Source organism: Neltuma alba, unplaced genomic scaffold (assembly GCF_004799145.2).
Source record: "Neltuma alba isolate B1F8T4 unplaced genomic scaffold, ASM479914v2 tig00001137_pilon, whole genome shotgun sequence".
Classification (NCBI taxonomy): Eukaryota; Viridiplantae; Streptophyta; class Magnoliopsida; order Fabales; family Fabaceae; genus Neltuma; species Neltuma alba.
This window is the reverse complement of record NW_021632350.1, coordinates 1-21,794: the sequence shown is the minus strand read 5'-3', so window position 1 is coordinate 21,794 and position 21,794 is coordinate 1. Positions and strand designations below refer to the sequence as shown.

The window sequence follows — 21,794 nt, the reverse complement described above, 5'->3', positions numbered from 1 at the left end:
GAGTTGCTCGAGGAATACTATATATTCACCAAGATTCTAGATTGAGAGTGATTCATAGAGACTTAAAAACAAGTAATATTCTTCTTGATGAGGAGATGAAACCAAAAATTTCAAACTTCGGTATGGCTAAAATATTTGGAAACAAAGAAATTGTGGCCAACACTGAAAGAATAGTTGGAACTTAGTAAGTTCGAGATATCTATTTGATTACTATGAAATTGACTCTTAACTTCATTTATAAAAAAAAAAAAGTAACATTTTTTATCTTCTTATTTCATAGTGGGTATATGTGTCACACCTTACTTATACAGTACCTTAGCAGTCATTTAGAATCATTCCAAATCACTTTGGATGGTCTTAAACTTGAAAATTTCAATTTGGACGTTAATTTTCGAAAAATTACTGTTCACTGTCTAGTTTTCAGATTACAGGTCCAACTTTGAAAAATCATAACTAATTCTAGAAAAATCGTATGGAGGTGTTCCAAAATTCTACGGAAAGCTCTTTCAATTCTCTTTAAGGGAAAAATATTCAACTAAACTCATCCTCATTGAAAACGTACAGTTTATTAGATTAAGATTACTATTCGTTTGGTAAAATCTGGACTCTCCAGATTCTGCGCCTTAACTTTGAAAACTCATATCTCTTTGTATACACATCCAAATGAGGTGATTTACCACTCATTTTGAAGATTGGGATGTGCACTATAAGTCTGCCAAATCTCATGATTTGACTCATTCATTTGATAGGTCAAACTGAAGATCAAAACTAACTGCTTCAGGACCTACGTTTTATCCTTTAATATCTCCTTACTTTAATTCTTTTTATTTCTTTGACATACATAGCATGGGCTTAATCTTTCTCATTCATACTCATATACTTTCATTCATGCCATAAACATCCTAAGCATATACATTGAAGTAATGGCATTCATAACATAATTTACAGCATAGGAGAATTATACATTGAATAATAATATCAATCATTAGCATTAATAATTCTCCACTTCTTCTCCTTGCTTCTCATGCCATTAGTGCCCATCATTGATTGACCTAAATGGTTGGTTAGGGAGGGGGTGAGATTCGGGGGAATCTTAGTAGCAAACAATACCATATTAATCATGCTAAATGGATGCTCATGCACTACACGCAACTTGTTTATTCTCTTGTTAATTAGTGACATACTAGCATGCTCAAAGCTAACTTCTTGATGCATGGCCATGGAGACATAATCTACTCATCATGAATAGCAATTACAGCAGCTAAAACATGTCACAATAACATTCAATAACATGTACACGGCAACACACAAGCATACAACATCAAGCAATGACAATAGGTAAGTTCACTACCTTGCACCTCAAGCCTTCCTCTTACTTTTCCTTTGACTCCCTTGACTTTCCAACCATGTTAACTTTTGGTCAGCTCATCAAACATTCTCTTGGATGTTCCAAAGGTCCTAAACATAGTCATAATGATCATACAATCTATTAGGACCATTAGATTACATAAAGTTCAAAGCTAGCTCTCTTGAACCTCAACCCTTTCTCTTAGTCTTAGGGTTTTCTTTCTAGCTTTTCTAACATAAATCTCATCATTTCCAATCCTTATGATTCATTTCTTGTCAATTAGAACCACTTTAGATGGCTTTAGATTCAAGAATATCAAATCTAGAAATTTTGGTTCGCGGGTACTATTCATGCAGAATCTCCAGAATTTTTGATCAACTTTCAAAATTCATAATTAAATCTATAAACATCCAAATTGAGTGCTTCCAAGTCTCACTGAAAGCTAATTAAGTTAAATTTAAGGGAAAAATAGTTTCAGGAACCAATTCTACGCTGAGCAGCACCGGAATTGTACGGAACTCGACACTCTTCTAAAAGTTCAACACTGTTTCCAGATTTCAAATACTAACTTTGAAAAATCACCATAAATCGTACACATATCCAAATGAAGTGTTCTATCTATGGATTTAAAGCTCACAGAGTGTACCTTAAGCATACCAAATTTCAGAATCAGATACATACAGTAACTAATTCGAAATAGGTATCAAATCAGATGCTACAACCACCACATACCTTGATCTTGAAGCTTGAACTTTGTTCCTTCTTCTTGGCCTTCACCCCTACGTTTTTCTCTCTAAATTTTGGCAGAGTTTCCCCTCTTAAACTCATGTTGGCTGAAAATATGAAGGGGAAGAGGCTCTATTTATAGCCAAAAAAGTTGGCTTGAATGGACCAAAATGCCCTTGGTGGCTAATAGAAAGGGTAAGGGCAAGTTTGGAAGTTCAAGTGGACTTTTGCATCATCATTGCATCATCTTATTACATCATGCTTACCTCAACCTTCTAGAAGATGCCAAGTGTCATGAAAGTGGTGGAGAAAATGGGAGATTAGATCCTAACCGTTGGATCAAACTTGTTTCATAAGCTTCCTCCGAATTTACTTGGCCCACGTTTCTTCGGCTTTCTTTATGGCCTTTCGGAGCTCAAAAAATTGTTCTGTCTGCTTTATAAATTTTCTTTAATTCTAAAGAATATCTATGAATTTTCTTAGGCCATAACACTTCCTTTAAACCTTGCATAAAAATTCATTTACCAAAATGCCCTTTTATCGGCAAAACCGGCTCTTTAATTTATTAAAGCCACTCCACTGGCCATTTGGTTACGGGACTAATTTTATAAATTAGTACAACCTTTCAACCATTTAACCTCATTTTCGTATACATTTTTGAGGTCTCTTGCTATTTTAAATAATTACCTCACATGGTATACTTTTTACCGGTAATAACCTCATAAATTCCGTTGAAGCTGCCTCAGGGGTATTTTCATCTTTTCTCTTCATAGAAGAGCCTTAGAATATTATTTCCCATTTTCTAGGATTTTCTTAGAATTTTCTGTACCCTCTTCCACTTTTACCCCTGTTGGTCATAACTTTCAGAATTTACAGTTTAGTCCCTGGTTGGACTTAACTTCATATATTCCTCTCTTTGAGGCTTCTAACTCAACCTTTGGCCTATATCTAGTCTCTTTTCTCTCTCTGGGCCTTCGAGACTTTACTGGAGCATCTAACTTTATTACACTTTAGCCCCTTAAAACTTTTACTTTGCAGTTTAGTCCCTGAAACTGCTTTAACTTCCTTTTTCATCTTTGGGACTTCTGCTCACAGGGGTCTGGTAACCTATTTAATTTAGGCTATTTCTAAAACTTCTAGGCCTAAAAGTCTGGATGTTACAATATGGCTCCAGAGTATGCATTAGATGGATTACTTTCAATCAAATCAGATGCTTTTAGTTTTAGTGTGGTGGTGCTTGAAATTATCTGTGAAAAAAAGAACACAGGATTCTTTCAATCCAAACAAGCTTCCAGCCTCCTGGCTATGTAAGTTTCATCTTGCTCCTCTATTAGCTTATTGTTCTTGCACATTATGGTGATCCACTGTTTATGTGAATGAATATGCAGGCATGGAGGCTATGGGCGGAGAATAAGCCGTTGGATTTAATGGATCCATCTTTGAGTGAAAGCTGCGATGCAAATCAATTCGTTAGGTGTGCGCAAGTTAGTTTGTTGTGTCTACAAGACGATCCAGAAGACAGGCCCACACTGTCGCAAGTATTGATAATGCTTGAAGGCAACACTGCAAGCCTCCCAAATCCAAAGCAGCCTACCTTTTTTATGACAAAAGACAGAGGCCTTTCTAGCTATGCTTCTTCTTCCAGTAAACTTGAATCCAGTAAGCTTGAAGGAATTCTTCCAATTGATAGTACCTATCGTGAAGGTCGATAGTGCCTGATAAGTTCTGTAAATGATAAATTCTACTGGATAGTGCCTGATATATACTACCGCGAAGGCTTGTCGGAAACAACACTCAATTCTAAGGGAGCCATGGACTATTGGTTGTGTGTTCTTATAAGAAAATGTCTATTTGAATCAGCATAAATACCATATCAGCTGTACATTCTGCGTTTGGCTCTTCTTATCATTTTTTCCTTTTTGGTCTTTTAACACCATCAATGTTATATTCTTCAGTGGCTGCTTTGACCATCAAACTCCCTTTTTTTTTTTTTTTGGTCCAATCAAACTCCCTAATTTGATAATCACTTCGCCTGAAAACAAGTAGTTTCACTTGTACCTTCACTCACTCGGTTAATACTGTTTCACTGTCACAAGCATTAAGCTATTAAAAACGAAATTGGATCAATGTTCACCACCTTCAACTGCGCTCCTACGCTTCTAGTTTTTTGACAATAAATGTGGATATATGAAGGAAAGATTCCATTTTGAAACATTTTCTGATGTATTTTGGTCCTGCCCATACGTAGTTGTTGTCAAATGTTGTATCAGGCATGGAGAGGACAGAAAATAAGGCGGTCGATTTAGTGGATGAGACCAGTCTGTGAAAGAAACTTGTAATGATATAAATCAAGTTATTAGGTGTACGCACGTTTGACTCTTGTGTGGGCAAATTGAGGCCAGTGGCAGACCTACCATGTCAAAAGTTGTAATAATTCTTGACAAGCGACGGTGACATTGCAGACTTGCCTAGTCCTACAGACCCAACATTTTTTTTTTGAATTTGTGAGGAGAGAATTCCTGATTCATCCTCTTCAAGTGAACCAGGATCAAACCTGCAATATGAGATTAGCTCTTCAGATGCCCCATTGTGCATGATGAAGAACCTAGCTGAGATTTGCCGCATTCCAACTTTGCTATGTGGCAATAACGAACCGCATTAGTGTTTTAGTGTCAAGAGGGATTTGTGATAGGGAGATGTGAATAATTGAAGCCTGTTTTTCTGTAGCATGGCAGGGTCCTCTGGATTTTTTTAATAATCCGCTAAAAGGATAGCCTAAGACTTTGCATGATAGTATCACTGAAAAAAAAAAAAGGAATACAGAGAAAAGTGAAGAATTTAGCCATTTTGTAGGACCATAATATGAGTGAACTTAAATCAACATGAGAAGTCCTAGATTATATATAAAATAAATAAAATAAAAGAATATGTAAACTAACCTTAAAATTTGAAGCATGATGTAACGTTTTCTACCTCTTATCGCTCCTTTGGTTTCTAGTGCTTCATCAATCACCAAGCATGATGGCATGCCTTTCCATTGTGTTGAAAAATGCATGCTTTTTCTAGGGATTGTGACAACCAATTTCCATGGTGCGTGGAAGGCATATTCATCAAATGGGCGCTGGCTTCGAGTTCATCACAAACCATTAAAAAGTCCAAATTTACAGCAATAAAAAGTCTCAATTCAGCCTTCTGAACAGAAACGTCGGCATTGATTTTTTTTTTTTTGGTGAAAAAAGGGGGCTCCAGCCCATCTTATTACTTCAATATCTTTCCTGGGAAGGCAATTCCCACCAAATATTATTACGTCGGCATTGATTTTATTGCGTTGAAACTTGATAGAATCCTATTTTGTACGCTTTATTGTTTTCCACAGGATTGGAAAACATAACACAGATGGAGATTGAAAGATCGGTCATACATTGGGAAGAGGTCGACCACTTTGACTATTTACTGTCTGGTTGTTCACCACTAGGCATGGGCTTTTGCCACTATCTGTCACTAATAATGCAGCATATTCTGGTATCGTTCTCTTTTTCCACATTTTATTCTTTGCCCTTTGTTCTTTCCGCCGCTACATAATATTCTTTGCCTCGAATCCCCAAGATGTACAATCTTGACAAGAAGTTTGCCTGCCTTTAGGTTGATTTGAAGGTGTTTCTAAAATGCTCGCGTGGCAGTTACAACCATTTCAGTCCTCCTCATGCTGCTCAATGCTCACCAAATATTGTCGTCTAAAAATGGAAACTTTTTCTTTTTTTGTGGATTTTATGATGACTCATGGTTCCTGGGTTGAATTTTTTATATCATCCATTAAAATTGCTATGCGGGCTCAGGTTTCTTTTTACTTGTAGAATTAATATGCTTCTACGGTGCTTGATTCTCAGTTATTTGATATTGTGCCTAGTCCTCCTCGTTGCCTTCAATGCTTTCATCTGAACGCCTTACGTGACAGTGACAGTTGAAAGCGCCATTTTACTAACGATATGTCATCACTGCATTGGCCTTTATTCCATTTAATAATGTGACTAGTGGAAATGATTCGGACAACTCTTTACCTTCCATTTTGCTAAGCTGTAAAACATATCATATCTTTCTAGTGGAAGTAGAAACCAAGCTTCAGCTAACAGAAATATGAGGATCTAGCAGAAAATCCTTAGGGTGACAGTGTTTGTATGGATTCAATATCCGAAGACTTGTGAATCAGTTGGCCACACATGCATAATTTAAGAGGTTTATGTAATAATATCCACTAGTTGCAGTTATCTCTCGTCTAATCAAAAGTTTATGATAGCAAACAGAAGTTTGTCAGGAGACTAACCAGACAAAAAATGTCATGAAATGTCAAAAGTGACCCAGTGTGGTGCCTTTGCTCGAGACTTGAGCTGTGTCGGCTGGCCAAGTTAAATAGGACTGATCTCGTGACAATTGCACTATGATTGAAAAATAACAAGGCTGACTACTAAGTGCTAAACATCTGGGCGAGATTTGGGATCTCTGCTTAAAGTGCTTCTAGATACAAATCCAAGACGTATATCTTCCATCTTGGTGGATATTGTCCTATAGTACTTTATTGATTGGTTCTATGTTATATTTCTATTGGCGGATCATTTCTGCGTTCTTGAGAGAAGATTGCAAGTCAACCCATGTGGGGCGACAAAGGCGGGGTAGTGAACACTGGACCAGGGAAGGCCTGACTTCATTTTTCACTTTGAACAGAACAATATTTACTACAGTCTATCAACTTATGCTTGTATCTTTCAAACATCGTCAAGAAAATGATACCCTTGGAGAAATCATTATTAGGAGGAACTTGGATAAAAACTCTCATTTAATTGGTTTAGAGACCCTAGGGTAAGACAAGAGGGTCGAAATAGATCTCACATGATTGCACGAAATAGTAAACGACTTGACAACAACAATTTAAAATTGGATGCAAAACTAATTGTATAAGATGCTTCATTATTATAAGAGTTAACTATGAATGAACAATATTATTCTTTTTATCAAACAATGTTCCTTGACTGTTGCCCATAATTTTATTCCAAAATCTTGGAAAGAGTTTAAACCAGTTTAAAGTCTTAGCCTGCTATGGCATGCCGTGTCTCGAGCTCCGAGAGCTCTCTATTTTAAGAACCTGGAGGGCCATTGATCCTAAAATAACTCAACCATGTCACAGTAAATGTTCAGTGTTCCCCGCAAGATGAGCAAACTTAATACTCGAGTAGGTAGCATATGACAAGTCTCTCACGCACACTTCACACGCTTGAATTTAAGAAAATTCATGATTTTTTTTTTTCAAGCTTGGCCCTAGCGTTTTTTGGACTTTTGGGGTTGGCCTCAATTGTCTGCTTTAGGTTAAGTTTATTTGAAAAGTTTTTGCAACTTTATTCATAGGATTGGATGACTATTTTCTTTCCTTTCTTGACTTCTTTTCAACGGAAGGGTAATTGGGCGGCCTGGGCTTGGTCTGTTTGCATCATGAAGAGGCATGCACATTAACCACAGCTTTGACGGCTATTCATGGAATATTATTTAATTATTGCGTCATATAAGCGGTAAGCCAAGAGTCATATAATGCTTGATTAAAAGATAACCCCGCTCAATATCTTTAAAATCTCAAACAGGATGAAGAATAAAGCAACCCTAAGGGGACCCATATAAAGAAAGATACAATTGACAAAATATAATGGAGTGATGTTGACATCACTACTCAGCTTGCCTTTTCCATCAATTATTTCATTTTGGTCTCTGGCCACGATACACCAATCACACCACGAATTACTATAGCGTGGCACTAGCAGATAAAACGGCGGCGGACTTTCTGCTTCCCTGTGACTGGTTATGCTCACGAGGAACCCACCGATATTTGGCCTAAAATGGTTTTGTGCGAACTGATAATGGATGGATAAGACCATGTAATACTGGTTCAACTTCAAGCAATTAATTACATATGACGTGGTTTGGGACGCTTATTATTTCATATGGCCCTAAATATGACAGTTAGTTGAACTAGCTGTAGATATTTATGCATATCATGCATATTTGATTAGAATGCATCATTTCACCTAGCGTGTGGTTTGGACAATTTTTTTTTTTTTTTAATGTCACATTGAGTGAATTTTAAAAACATCCGACCCAAATATGCGTCAACTGCTCAACCAGTGAAGTCCTAAAGCATACTATTGTCCGCTAACAAAACTTTACTAAAGTGAGATTCTTCTATTATGACATGCATAAAGAGGGTTTCCAGAGACAGGAAGGTTCCTTGTTTCAATTAAGAGGGTAGCCCTGTGAAAATTGGATGATCAGTCATCACTGCACATAGTACTTGAGAAAGGAAAGTTAAGAGTTTTGCTGTCTGTCCTATGAGAAACACAAGGAGAAAGATCAGAAGGAAGATAATGCTCAACCGGTCTGCAAATCACATGCTGCCAGTATTCTTTTTGCATGCATTGTTTTTCACTTGTATGCATTGCTCTGCTAGGGATGTCATAAGCACTGACAATTTCTTAAGTGATAGGGAAGGGGACTCTCTTATTTCTGCCGGGGAAAGATTTGAACTAGGATTCTTCACCCCTAATGGAAGCTTTGGTGGTGGAAGATATGTGGGAATATGGTACTACAAGTCAAATCCACCCACAGTTGTGTGGGTTGCTAACCGAGAGAATCCACTTTCTGAAGCTGGGGGTGTTCTGGCCATAGCTGAGGATGGCAATCTCAGAGTTTTGGATGGAAGTGGGAGACATTACTGGGGTACAAATCTTGAAATGTCATCTTCAGCGCACAGGACAGCTAAGCTAATGGATAGTGGAAATCTTATTATAAGCGATGAAGAAAAAGGAAGTCACTCGGTGAAGATTGTATGGCAGAGTTTTGCAGCTCCAACAGATACATTTCTCCCCGGCATGAAAATGGATGAAAATTTGGTTCTAACTTCATGGAGAAGTTATGATGATCCGGCGCCCGGGAACTTCTCATTTCGCCAAGATCAAGGAGAGAACCAATATATCATATGGAAAAGATCTATCAGGTATTGGAAAAGCAGTACGACAGGTACATTTTTTGGGTCAGGTGAAATGTCTTCCGTAATATCTTACTTATTGTCGAATTTCACCCAGAGAATATCTCCAAATAACTCTGTTCCCTTTCTTACTTCATCTCTGTATGGCGACACAAGGCTGGTTATGACTTACTCTGGTCAGCTTCAGTATTTGAAGATGGATTCACAGAAAGTTTGGTCCTTGGTGTGGGCAGAACCACGAGATAGATGCAGCGTGTATAATGCTTGTGGTAACTTCGGCAGCTGCAATAGTAAGTATGATTTTATGTGCAAGTGTTTACCTGGGTTCACGCCTAACTCTCCCGAAGGCTGGGATTCCGGTGACTTCTCAGGTGGGTGCAGAAGGAAAACAAATGTGTGCAGAGAGAACGCTGAGAGTGACAGGTTTTTGAGTTTAAAAATGATGAAAGTAGGGAGCCCGGATGCTCAATTTAATGCCAAGAATGAAATGGAATGCAAGTTAGAATGCCTTAACAATTGCCAATGCTATGCATATTCATATCAAGATCCTAAAATCACAAGGGGGGCCGCTAGTGGTGACGCAGTGTGCTGGATTTGGACTGAAGACTTGAACAATCTTCAAGAGGAGTATGAGAATGGATGTGATCTCAATGTACGCGTAGCATATTTTGACATAGGTATAATTTTTCTTTACCCCCCTCTTAAATTCTTTGCTGTGTAACTGACTCTTAATTTGAAGGCACGCGTTAGGGAAGGTTAGCTGATGATTGGAAATAATTGTTTCTATTTTCTAAAGCGCCGGAGTTCTCTTTCTGCAGCATCCAATTGCAGGACCTGTAGGACTTGTGGTACAAACTTCATTCCATATCCACTTAGCACAGGACCACGTTGTGGCGATCCCATGTACTTAAGTTTTCACTGTAACTTCACTACAGGAGAACTTACCTTTGAAAGTCCTGGGGGCACTTATCAAGTGATAAGCATAACCCCTGAAACGCAAAAATTCATGATCCACAGCAGAGACATAAGTGATTGTGAGGGTCAAAGTTTGAGGGACAAGCTTCTGCGTCTAAACCAGTCATCTCCATTTCATCTAACTGGCAGGTGCAATGCTGACCCAAGCACCCTTAATCCAATTGCTCCTGCGAAACTTGGTGGGGAAATAGAAATGAGCTGGGATCCACCATTGGAGCCACTTTGTCGTTCTTTTTCAGACTGTAAGGACTGGCCAAATTCAATTTGCAATGCTTCCACAGATGGGCAAAAGAGATGTCTTTGCAAAACAAACTTTCTTTGGGATGGCTTGAGTTTAAATTGTACCATTGGTAAGGACTTGGTGAATTAAAGAATGCTTTTACTTTGTAATTTAGCTGCTTAATATTACCTGTGAGGAAGATCAGTTCTACAGGAATACGTACCCTGTCTCACTGACTTTAACAGTTAGTGAGTGAGTTTCAGCTCTGTTCCCATTTCAAAATGCTGTCAGTATTGTCACAGCATGATTCCAAATCTGGATTCAATTCAGCACCAGAACCCAAATTAAATTTGAACAAGTTTGTGTTATAAATTCATCGTTAGGAAATAAAAATAATTTTCTACGTTTCTGTATGTAATTAGTGCATTTCAACTTTTGCAGAAGGCAGCCGTCGCGGTAAAACAGGCAGGCGTTTGTCTGTTCCTTTGATTATTGCAGTCATTTTCACTATTGTGATTGTGTTAATTCTTCTTTCAAGTACCGTCACCTGTGTTTACATTTGGAGGAGAAGGATGATCAAGACAAAAGGTAAATTCAATTCCTCTTAATCTCTAGGGGAAGTTGTTATGCGGTAATAATAATAAGTACTAGTGTTATGATGGTTAGAAGTTCCTAGTGTAAGTTGAAGGCCAGGGGACCTATATATACCCTCATCTGTACTCTGATATACTTATGCAATGAAAAAGTGTCATTCCTTTACTATTACGATTCTCCATATTTAAAAGTTGATTCAACAACATTTCTATGTGACTAAAATATACAGTTCATCTGTTTAACTTCAGAAATCAGGAGATATGTCAAGAAAAATTCAACGAGGAGCCTGTATGACAGTGAGAGATATGTCAAAGATTTGATTGAATCGGGTAGGTTCAAAGAAGATGACGGACATGCCATAGATATCCCAAATTTTCATTTGGAAAGCATACTTGATGCTACCAATAACTTTTCAAATGCAAACAAGCTTGGACAGGGAGGATTTGGTCCTGTCTACAAGGTAATGAAAGTTTTTCTCAAATAACCTTTGATTTTCCATATTTAACGCATTGTTGACGGGAAAGGACCATGTTCGATAAAATGTCAGGGAAAGTTTCCAGGAGGACAAGAGATGGCAGTAAAGAGACTTTCGAGTTGCTCTGGGCAAGGTTTAGAAGAGTTCAAAAATGAAGTTGTATTGATTGCCAAGCTTCAACATCGAAACTTGGTTAGGCTTCTCGGTTATTGTGTTGAAGGAGATGAAAAGATGTTAGTGTATGAATATATGCCAAATAGGAGTCTAGATTTTTTCATATTTGGTAAGAGTACTTCACACATTATTTTTCCTTTTTTGTAAACTTACCTTTCATATTTGGAAATTCTTGTCGGACAAGCACTAACACGGAGCCATGCTCTCAATTTTACTGTGATATCCAAGATAGGAAGTCATGTGTTTTATTAGATTGGGGCAAGCGTTTCAAGATTATTTTGGGAATTGCCCGAGGGCTTCTTTACCTTCATCAAGACTCAAGGCTAAGAATCATTCATAGAGACTTGAAGACAAGCAATATTCTACTCGATAAAGAGATGAACCCTAAAATCTCAGATTTTGGTTTAGCTAGGATCTTCGGAGGAAAAGAAACAGCAACAAACACGAATAGAGTAGTTGGAACTTAGTAAGTTTCATGAAAATGCATAATTTTGTGTCATTTTAGTAGATTGTAGCAGTAGTTCCTTCTACTTCACAAATGGTAGCAGCCATCAGCTGAATTTGGTCCAACTAATATATGTACACACTTCTTCCTTTTTCTTTTTCTTTTTTTATGCAGTGGCTATATGTCTCCAGAATATGCACTAGATGGATTTTTTTCAGTCAAGTCTGATGTGTTTAGCTTTGGCGTGGTTGTACTCGAGATTCTTAGCGGAAAAAGGAACATGGGATTTTACCAGGCAGATCATGAATTGAGTCTTTTAGGCTATGTGAGTATACCGAGTTTTCATATACTCTCCTTCCCTCCTTAGTTTGTCTGATGGCTCTTTAATGCCACAAGTGGAACTGGTGCTGCAACTAAATATAAAATTAGAATGAGACGCAATGAACAACGTTAGTTGCCACACAAACAATGCTGAAATTCTATAACCTATCACATGATTGGTTAATGATGATATAACCCTCCTGTCAGCTGCTGCATGCAAAATTTTCCTGTGTTCTTAAACCATCGCATTATAACTGCAAGACCAAAGCAAGGCATGCAAACTTAGACAAGAATCATTATGAAGCATGTGTCAGGTCCAACTTTTTATTTTTTTGGGTCGTCTTTACAGCTATCACTGCAATATTAAAGCAAATGGGGTGTTGATGGAGAGAAAACCCAGAGTATTTTGCATATTTTGGCCTCACAGTAGAGGTATTATATAATTGTACTTTTTTTTGGGGGGGGGGGGGGGCTCCTCTGTTCAACTGACAGTATTAGGTTGTTGTTTTTCTGAGTTCTTGTAAGTTGAAACACATAGAGGCTTTTTTCCCCTTTTCCTATCCTTCTTGTTGCAGGGATCTTGTTTCCTTTTTTGGACTTTAAAGTTGAAACACTTCAAAATAGTGGTGCGATTCAGAAGATTCAACTTAGCTGAAGTCATTCAAATGTGTCAATCTCAACTTACAGACATGAGCAAAAGCGATTGACTTCTACAAATGAAGTTAGATATAAAGATAACAAGAACTTTTTTGGTTAAAGTTTTCTCAGTTACTTGTTACATTTAATTGAAGGGAATGTTTGGTTTAATACAAAGGTAGCTTCACCAGTAACACCAAAAAAAGCCACAGTTGGTAAAATTTCGGCTACAAGGAGGTCAAATTTTGCTCAATCCATCACTGAGCAAGCTCTCTCACTCTAATTGAATTCTCAGTTGTGTCGCTATAGATGGATTCTTCCCAGATAATAACAAATTTCAATTTATACTTGAATTTCAGGCGTGGCATTTGTGGAAAGTAGAGAGAGCACCGGATTTTATGGATCAGACACTATCTCAGACATACAAGACAGATGAATATTTGAAGTGTGTAAATGTTGGACTGTTGTGCGTACAAGAAGATCCAAGTGACCGTCCCACCATGTCCAGTGTAGTTTTCATGCTTGGAAGTGATTCCAATACCCTTCCAACTCCCAAGCAGCCAGCCTTTGTTGCTAGAAGATGCCCTTCTAGCAGAGCCTCTACTACCAGTAAAGTGGAATCTTGTTCACATAATGAATTGACTGTCACTTTAGAAAACGGTAGGTAGCTTATCTATTCTAGTCGTTGTTTCCAGAATTACTGCAAGGCTCTGTTTGAAGCATCGATTGCTTTTAATTGTTTTCAAGGGAATCCTGTATTGATAGTCTTCCAAATGTAATGTTGATGGTCTTCTATTCCATCCTTCTATGTGGATATCTAATCCAAGGATGAGATTTGATGACTGAAGAAAATGAACATAATTTGAATTTTACCTCTTGATAAAATGTTTGACCGGAGGTCTCATTGTTGAAAATTTCAATATTACCTCGCAGATCATCTCTTCTTCTTTATTCATGCGCAACTTCCATGTTAGTGACGCCCTTGTGTTCCAGCTACATATGATTTTCTAATTTCTACACCAAATGTATCTTTTTTCTGGCCCCTTTCACTGTCATTTGCCTGTATTTAGGATGGTTTTGACCAAGCTGAATCAGGTAATCACTCATGAATTTCCAGTCTGAATTCGATTGGAAGCCATGAAATTGTCATAATGCTCCGGGGCATGTGATGGAAGGTCTCAATCAATTTGTCCCACAAGGTTTTGACCCATTTCATGTCTCTTTCTTCAGAGCTGTAATTACATTGGCTTCGTCGTCCGCAGTTTTGACCTTGTAAAATGGTGAGACGGTGCTATTTGGTCAACCATTTATGGGATTTTGCAGTGACCGAGACGTGGATGATTGATCTCAAAAGAATTACTCAGCTAAAAACCCTATTAATTTAATCGCTTCATGTGCCAACAGTTTAAGAGTGTGAAATAAACATTAAAAGATAAGGTTGCAAAGATAAATGCGATGTCAACTATTAAACTCCTATCTTGATCCCTGATGAATCTCGTGGACATTATCTGTTATTCTTCACATAGAGGCAATTACTATTAAGTGGGACTCTCAAGAACATACCACTCTCTTTAAAACCTTATTGTGCAATAAGTTGAACTAATCATTGTCGGTGCCTTGTAGCCTAACTGATATTATTCCAATGCTAAATATAAGATCCATTTTGTAGTGTAAATTACACTATAAATGGGTTTATATTTAAGATCGGAGGAGTACTAAACATTTCCTTCAAGACTTTTTAAACTTGAAATTATGAATTTGAACTCAATATAGAATATATAATGAAGGTGCGAGCCATGGAAAGGGGGAAAAAAGAAGACATGAAGCTTATTAAGTATACACAACACAGACTTGGTTAAATTCTTGAAAAGCAGAAACAAGCATTTGTTAAAGATTGAAGTAAGATCTGTCGGGCATCAACACTTGATAAAGTGTGAAGTTCATTCGCACATTGTTCTTTTAATCAAGAAGATATGGTATCATAAAATATCATTAGTTCCGTTGGTCTGCTGCTGTTATCCAGATGCCACACAAAATTATTATTTAATAATTGAGGATCCCAGATTTGGATGTGGATGTTTCCTCCATGACCCACATATGGAAGAACAGGGCATCTTCTTGTCTACGCTTCAGAGAAACCCTTCTCAAATGCTTTATTTGCAGCAATTGTAATGCTTAGGATAAAAGGTTTAACAACGTGATGTGAACACTTGTGGGCATCTAGTCTGAAAGTGGCCTATAAATGTAGAAGCCTGAGCTTCCCCGCATTGGGTCACCCTCCTTCGTCTCTTTTATGTGTCGAGTTACGATAGGTGCAGGGGAAGGCGCATGCCTTCACATATGGGAATGTGATGTGGACCATTGGATTCATATTGCACAAGTCACATTGTTTTTAATAATTTTAGAGAATAAATGGGAGGACACAATATTTTAACTCAAAACCTTAAAATTTAAATTTGTTAGTCTTTACTTTAACTCAAAACCTTAAAATGTAAATTTATTAGTCTTTCCGATTTATTATACTGCTATTTATTAAAATCAATTTTATTCATCATGGGATTTCCCACGCCAAATTCGGTCGACTCAGATTTGAACAACCGAACATTATATGTTGGGTTGAACAGGCAGTTGAGGGAAAGTTGGTGGGTGTTTCCAGTAGAGAAGAAATTTGCCATTTCCCTCCTGACTAAGCATATGACAATTCCTTAACGACATCCTTTGGTTTCCCAATGAATGTTCGCGTACACGCGTACACACGCACCCATCGCCATTCCCCCCCACGCAAACACAATTCTGTCAAGTAATTTTAACATCAGAGCCCTTTTAGTCTTTCTTTCTTCTTCTTTTTTTCCAATTAAATTCTTATTTCAAATTGATCAGTCTAAAATTATCCTTCTATAAATCAACTGTGTTATTTATTATTTATGAGCAGTGCAAATTATGAATTAGAATTAAAAGTTAGAAAATAAAATTTCAGTAATAAAAGGAAATAAACAATAAGACCCGTAAAACCATTCTTTGACTTGCCAAAAAAATTCTTTGACTACTTTGTTTGTTTCAGTCTTAATAGCTCAAAGTCAACTATCACAGACACGGGGTATACATGGCATGCAACCTCCATGGAACTTTTGAATTTTCCATCCTATCCCCTTTTGTAGACATGTGAATGGATGAGCAATAACACTTCGTCTCAGTTTATTTATAAAATATAAATAAATTAAATCACTGCTCATCAATAAATATTATACCCACTCCATTTCATGAAATCTTTTCTATTCCTGCATTTAGTTATGGTGATTTTAATTTTCTTAACTTAATTATTGTCATAAATTACTGTTATTTTTTGCCAAGGGAAAAAGTAAAACAATTACGTGAGCTTTTGTAGGAAGCCTGAGCCTGACAAACTTCTCGGAAGGAGGGAGGCAATTGCTGTCATGTGTGACGAATACGAATCAAAAAGACTGTCATCAGCTAATAAATAAATTTGCGTTCATCCACACCTGCTTTTCATTCCCTCCTTCCTTGAAATCCTTCCTTAGATCCCTTTTTCCCATACCTTGTTCCCTATATATATACACGACTCACCACCTTCCTGGCCTTCAACAGACGCACACAAGTTTCTGCATATTATTCGTATAACACTTTGCAGAGAGCATCGTCATCAATGGCGGGGAAGATTGGGTTTGAAGACTTGCTGCCTGTTATGGCTAATAAACTTGGAGGAGAAGGTCTGATAAAAGAGCTGTGCAATGGGTTTGAGTTGCTGATGGACAAAGACAAAGGGGTGATCACTTTGGATAGCTTGAGGAGGAACTCTGCTCTTCTGGGTCTGCAGGACTTGAAGGAAGATGAACTTGTGAGCATGATGAAGGAAGGCGATCTCGACGGCGATGGTGCTCTGTCTCAGATGGAGTTCTGCGTTCTCATGTTCAGATTAAGCCCCGATTTGATGGCTCACTCTTGGGCTTTGCTCCAACAGGATCTCCAACATGAACTCGATCACCTCGCTTCCAAATGATTCTTCATTCCTTGATTTTCTTGTTTCCCAGTTTCGTCTACATTGTTACCAGAGTTCTTTCTGATCATTGTGAATTATGATATGAAAATATGATTTATACTCCGATCTTCAGCCTCAATCATTATTCATATTTGAGAAAATTAACATGTCAGTCCTTGTAGTTTTTCCTGATTTTTAATCAGGTGGTGTCTTCTTTTTATTGTTCATCATACTTTCTAATTTATCACAAAAAAGGATTGGTTTCTCACGAAGGGACATGAAATTTGCTGCCAGAAGGCAACTCCATACATACAGGGTATGAACAGAACACAGCTGTAGAACAGTTCATGAATCTTGCGTAGGATGAGAAGCATAATTCTTAGTGAACGGAGTTCAAAGCAAGTGGGCTCGGAACTTTCGCAGAAACACTATTCGTTGGTTTCTTGTAATTGTTTGACCCGTTTGTTGTTATTAGTTTTGAGATCGAAATAGCTCTTGGCCGACCAGTCAAATCACAGACGCTTATAACCTCTTATTTTATATTATTTATCAGGGGAAAAAAATTGAAGTTCAAGTGTTCAACTCATCCAATTGCATACAGATTTTATACTAATATTTCATTCAGCATCGTGGCGGTGAAAAGAAAATCATTTTCAATCATTTTAAAAGTTGATAATTTGAGGGGAAGTCCTATTAATTTATTCTTGAAATACTATTTGCCTGCAAAAAAAAATTGTTGGAATATTTATGTTGATCACTTTGGAATCAGTAGGTTATAATTCTTGCGCAAACGGGAAACTTTCAAAGCGCTGATGGGCATTTGAAACCGATTTAATAAATTAGGTCAGCCGAATTCTTCTTTGCTGGGTACAATAATCAAATACTTTAAAGTTCTAGTCCAAGTTGTGGTCTAAATATGGGTTGCGGACCAAGTTAGCTCAGTTGCCCTGTTCTTGAGAGCATGAGGCCCAAAATTGTATTTTATAATGTGTGTTTTTGTATTAATGAATTTTTATATTTATATTTTTAAAAAAATTGTAACTTTTAATAGTTATTATTTTATATTTTTATAGGCCCTGATTTACATTTTTTTATAAAAAGAAAAAAAATGTACCATATCATATGGTTATCGCATTTCTTTTTTGAAATTTTGGTTTGACTTTGATACGGAAGTGCGTTGCAACCCCATGCCTGCATCAGAACCTTCTGAAACGGGCCTTGGCTCCTATCGCTTTCCATCACCTTCGAAGGTAAGAGTGAAGAGAAAGCACCAGAAAGCAAATACGGGGTTTTCTGAGGTAGCAAGAGAAACATCAAATGGGGGGAATGGATAGGCAAATACAGGTCTTTCTGAGGAAGCTGTCATGGGCTTGCATCACCGTCGCTTCCTTCACCCTTCTCCTTCTCTTCCTCCAAACCCCTGAAACCTGTGTTCCTCCAGACGCACCCCCCAAGCCTCACCTCCGATTCCCCAAATCTTCCTGCGATTTCTCCCCTCGTGTCTACCTTCCTATCGACAAGAAGAACAAACGCCTCTGGTCCTCCAGAGAATGGCTAAAGAAGGTTGATTCCTATGTTAAATTCTTCAAATCCGTTCAAGATCTGGGTCTTCTCCAGAAGAATTCCAGAGCTCTCTGTGTTTCCGCCGGAGCTGGACACGAGGTCATGGCTCTGACCAATATGGGGGTGCTCGATGTTACCGGAGTCGAATTGATCGAATCGCCGCCACTGGTGAGTCGGGCTGATCCGCATAACTTGCCCTTCTTTAACGATTCGTTTGATTTCGCTTTCAGTGCCCATTTTGCCGAGGCATTGTTTCCCTCGCGATTTGCGTCGGAGATGGAAAGGACAGTTGAGGCCGGGGGAGTGTGTGTGCTTGTTGTGGAGGAATGTGGGGATGATGAGGTGAAGGAGATTGCTGGATTGTTTAGGAATTCAAGATTTATTAGCTCTAATAATGTTTCTCTGATTGGATTAAAATGGACAAGCATTATTATGAAAACAAGAAATTCTCAATGACTAGTGGTCAGATTTTTTGCTGTGTAAGTACTCTAGATTTCATTTGTTGGTTCCCTCTGTAAATTCTGTGATGCTTCAAATTGAATATAGCGCTCCTTCATTTGGTAATACTGTTGTTCCAGCAGTTAACATGCATTAGATTATTTGATCTCACATTTCAAAGCTGTACTAAAAGCGATTGTATATTGTATGTACTCTACGCTTGCCTACAACTAGATCTAGATGGCTTGTTATGTTAGATCGGGTTGTGTGTCTAATTTACTTTGTCAATTATTGGGACTTGTAAGATCTCAGCTTTTTCCCAATTGGATCTTGGGTGTCGTCGTGGCTGACTGCTGGAGATGTATTTGTGTTCCGGTGATCGTGAGCATGATGTGTTACGCACACACGTCCCTGTCAAAGCAAAAGAACTGAAATGTTTTAGCTTCATTGGTTGAATTTAAAAGAAGTCATTATGAATAAGTGCCATAACTAATTAACTATGCAGATTAGAGCCGCCGAGATGGGGAACTACAACTCGAAGGTGGTTCATAAGTCCCATAACTTATTTTCTCTTGATGAATATTGTAAATTCTTTAAATTGATCCCTGATGTTTGTTATGTTTGACCATGTGAATTTCCAAGGTTGATGTTTTCCATTATTCAAGATGATTTCTTATGTGTTGGTGAGTAGATAATGTTTAATGGCGCTTGTTCTTTCTATCGATTTATTTTCAACACAGCAATAATACCTGTGCCTTGTGGAATTAGAATAAGTTCAAGAAGAAAGCAGATATTGGTATTTGTTTTTCTGAAAAAATAAAGTAACAGTTGTTAAATTCGGACAAAATGGTGGTTAGCAAGTGGTGGAATCATCTTCCTTAAGCAGCCTAACTCCGCAGTTTTCACTTGAATGTGGATATTTCCATTACAGCCAATCTCCATTTCATCCCCGAGTCAAGCTTCCTTCTGGGGGAATAGAATCTCCTGTTTGACTGTTTCTTTAACTGAGGCATTCTTTTACTGTTTTTTTTTCCTTTTAACAAGGTAATGATTCGATTTATTTGCTCTCACTATTGTTTGTCATATAAACCCATAATGTTGGTCGTAGTTGATAGTCAGCACGTGGTTTGATATTTGATGTGTCAACTCTAAAGCATTGTCAAGTTTCCACTTTTCAACTTTTAGCCGAACGTCGTGCGGTTTTGAGCCCCACGGTTTTGAGAATTGAGATATCAGATTCAGACGGGCCATCCTGTTTTCCTCATGTACTCAGAAATGCTTAGACTTGCTCTTTCAAATTAGTGGTAATTTTAATTACTTTTGGCTGTCTTGGTTCTGGAAGGAAGTATGTTGGGTGAAAATAAAAACTTAGCCCTGAAAATTTTCACTCTCATTCTTAAAATTAGTAACCATGACTAGGGGTGAAAAGTTCTTGTAGAAATATGCTCTGGCAACATCCTTTGTGGGAGACTGGGAGCCAACGAAATTGAAGCTTAATGCTCAATCATGACTAAAATCTTTAGAGTTCGACTCTTATTCTTCAAGTCTCGTGACAGTTTTAAGACAAAAAACGATTAAAAAGTTTAAAACAAAACGAAACAAAAAGATTTTAAGAAAAATACTTGACGGAAAGCACAAGCTTGCCGTGTTGCAGAAAACTATAGACGAGTCTTCAACTAGATTTGGTATATTCGCCATATCCCTCTTTTTATGTTTTTTAAAAAAAGTACAGGAAAAAGGAGTATTGAAGAAAAAAATCAAAAGGAACCGGGGAGTAAGAAAAAGTTAAGAGGAACAGAGAGCTCCAATCTGGTTTTCATATTCACAATATACTGATAAAATAATCATCGCAATCGCACTTACAATGTAACTACAATCTTAATCTTTCTGTTTCACTTTTCTAGATGAAATGGAAAAGATTCAGAAATGAACATTCAGTAATTAGGATCCCTTTTCCTAGTGACTCGAATGTAGCAAAAAACAGCAGCAAAAATAGCAGTAACAAGACCGCCTATTATCACACCACCTCCCGCCACAGACTTGTCAGTGGAATGATGCTTCCCAAGCCTTCTATACTCAGGAGCTTCCGCTACTTCATACTCTGACGAAACCCTACTCCCAGAAAGTGGCTGAGCTGCTACTTCGTGATCGTTCTTCTCATGTGGCTGAACTCGTGTCTGGGTTTCAAGCTGCAATGGCTTCAGATCTGCTAAGGATTGAAGTACCAACATCTGAGCCAGCAGAAGAAAAACCAAACCAAGCTTGGCCATTCTGAACAAAAGGCAATATATCTGATGCAGCAAGTGAGGGTGTTCAGGGTTTTAGAGAAAGAGTCAGCGTTAAGAAAACAGAGGCTGATATTCTAATGAGCTTAGGCGGCAGGGGTCCAAGGAATTTATAGGTAGAAGGGGAATGGAGTGGGATCCTTTTTTAATTTTCGGTGGTTGAACGTGTGGCTCGAAACGCAAGTGTAGGTTCATAAGCTATTATTTAATTGTTGTGCGTGCATATGGATGGGTCCCATCCATAATAAGAGATGTATCTCACGGCAGAGGAGTGTAAGTTTGGTTTTAGGATTATTAAGGTTGCTGTCTGTCCCAGCCTTACAATTCAGTTCAAGCAGGTCTTTACAATTCAGCTTTGGGACAGCTCACTTGATATCGTCTGCATCAAAGAATTAAAGCCGAAACAGTAAACAACCAATGGAAGGTATCAGTTCATGTCAACGAGTTTTAAGTTTAACATTAGCAAAAAAAAATCTTTTTTGACACCTACACGTCTAAAGTGCGAGTTTGAGTATTCCGAGGCTTGATCTTATAGTGGGTATTTTGGGTTGGAATAAGAGATGCGATTATGAA

At 37.8% G+C, this 21,794-nt stretch overlaps 3 protein-coding genes across 3 annotated transcripts; all 3 read left to right on the top strand.

The window, feature by feature from the left end:
* Positions 1-8,413: 8,413 nt before the first annotated feature.
* Positions 8,414-13,858, top strand: LOC114751542 (G-type lectin S-receptor-like serine/threonine-protein kinase At4g03230). The gene is made up of 8 exons (XM_028940201.1): positions 8,414-9,775; positions 9,917-10,423; positions 10,735-10,881; positions 11,136-11,347; positions 11,435-11,645; positions 11,765-12,002; positions 12,156-12,306; positions 13,298-13,858. The coding sequence occupies exons 1-8, from the start codon at positions 8,443-8,445 to the stop codon at positions 13,604-13,606; spliced, it is 3,108 nt and encodes a 1,035-aa protein (XP_028796034.1). The 5' UTR covers positions 8,414-8,442; the 3' UTR covers positions 13,607-13,858.
* Positions 13,859-16,469: 2,611 nt separating this feature from the next.
* LOC114751520 (calcium-binding protein KRP1-like) lies at positions 16,470-17,100 on the top strand. Its single transcript, XM_028940186.1, has one exon. It carries the CDS (start codon positions 16,603-16,605, stop codon positions 16,954-16,956), a length of 354 nt encoding a protein of 117 aa, XP_028796019.1. The 5' UTR covers positions 16,470-16,602; the 3' UTR covers positions 16,957-17,100.
* A 1,079-nt stretch (positions 17,101-18,179) lies between these two features.
* Positions 18,180-20,866, top strand: LOC114751626 (uncharacterized). The gene is made up of 3 exons (XM_028940289.1): positions 18,180-18,666; positions 19,442-19,520; positions 20,841-20,866. The coding sequence occupies exons 1-3, from the start codon at positions 18,253-18,255 to the stop codon at positions 20,864-20,866; spliced, it is 519 nt and encodes a 172-aa protein (XP_028796122.1). The 5' UTR covers positions 18,180-18,252.
* The last annotated feature ends 928 nt before the right edge of the window (positions 20,867-21,794 follow it).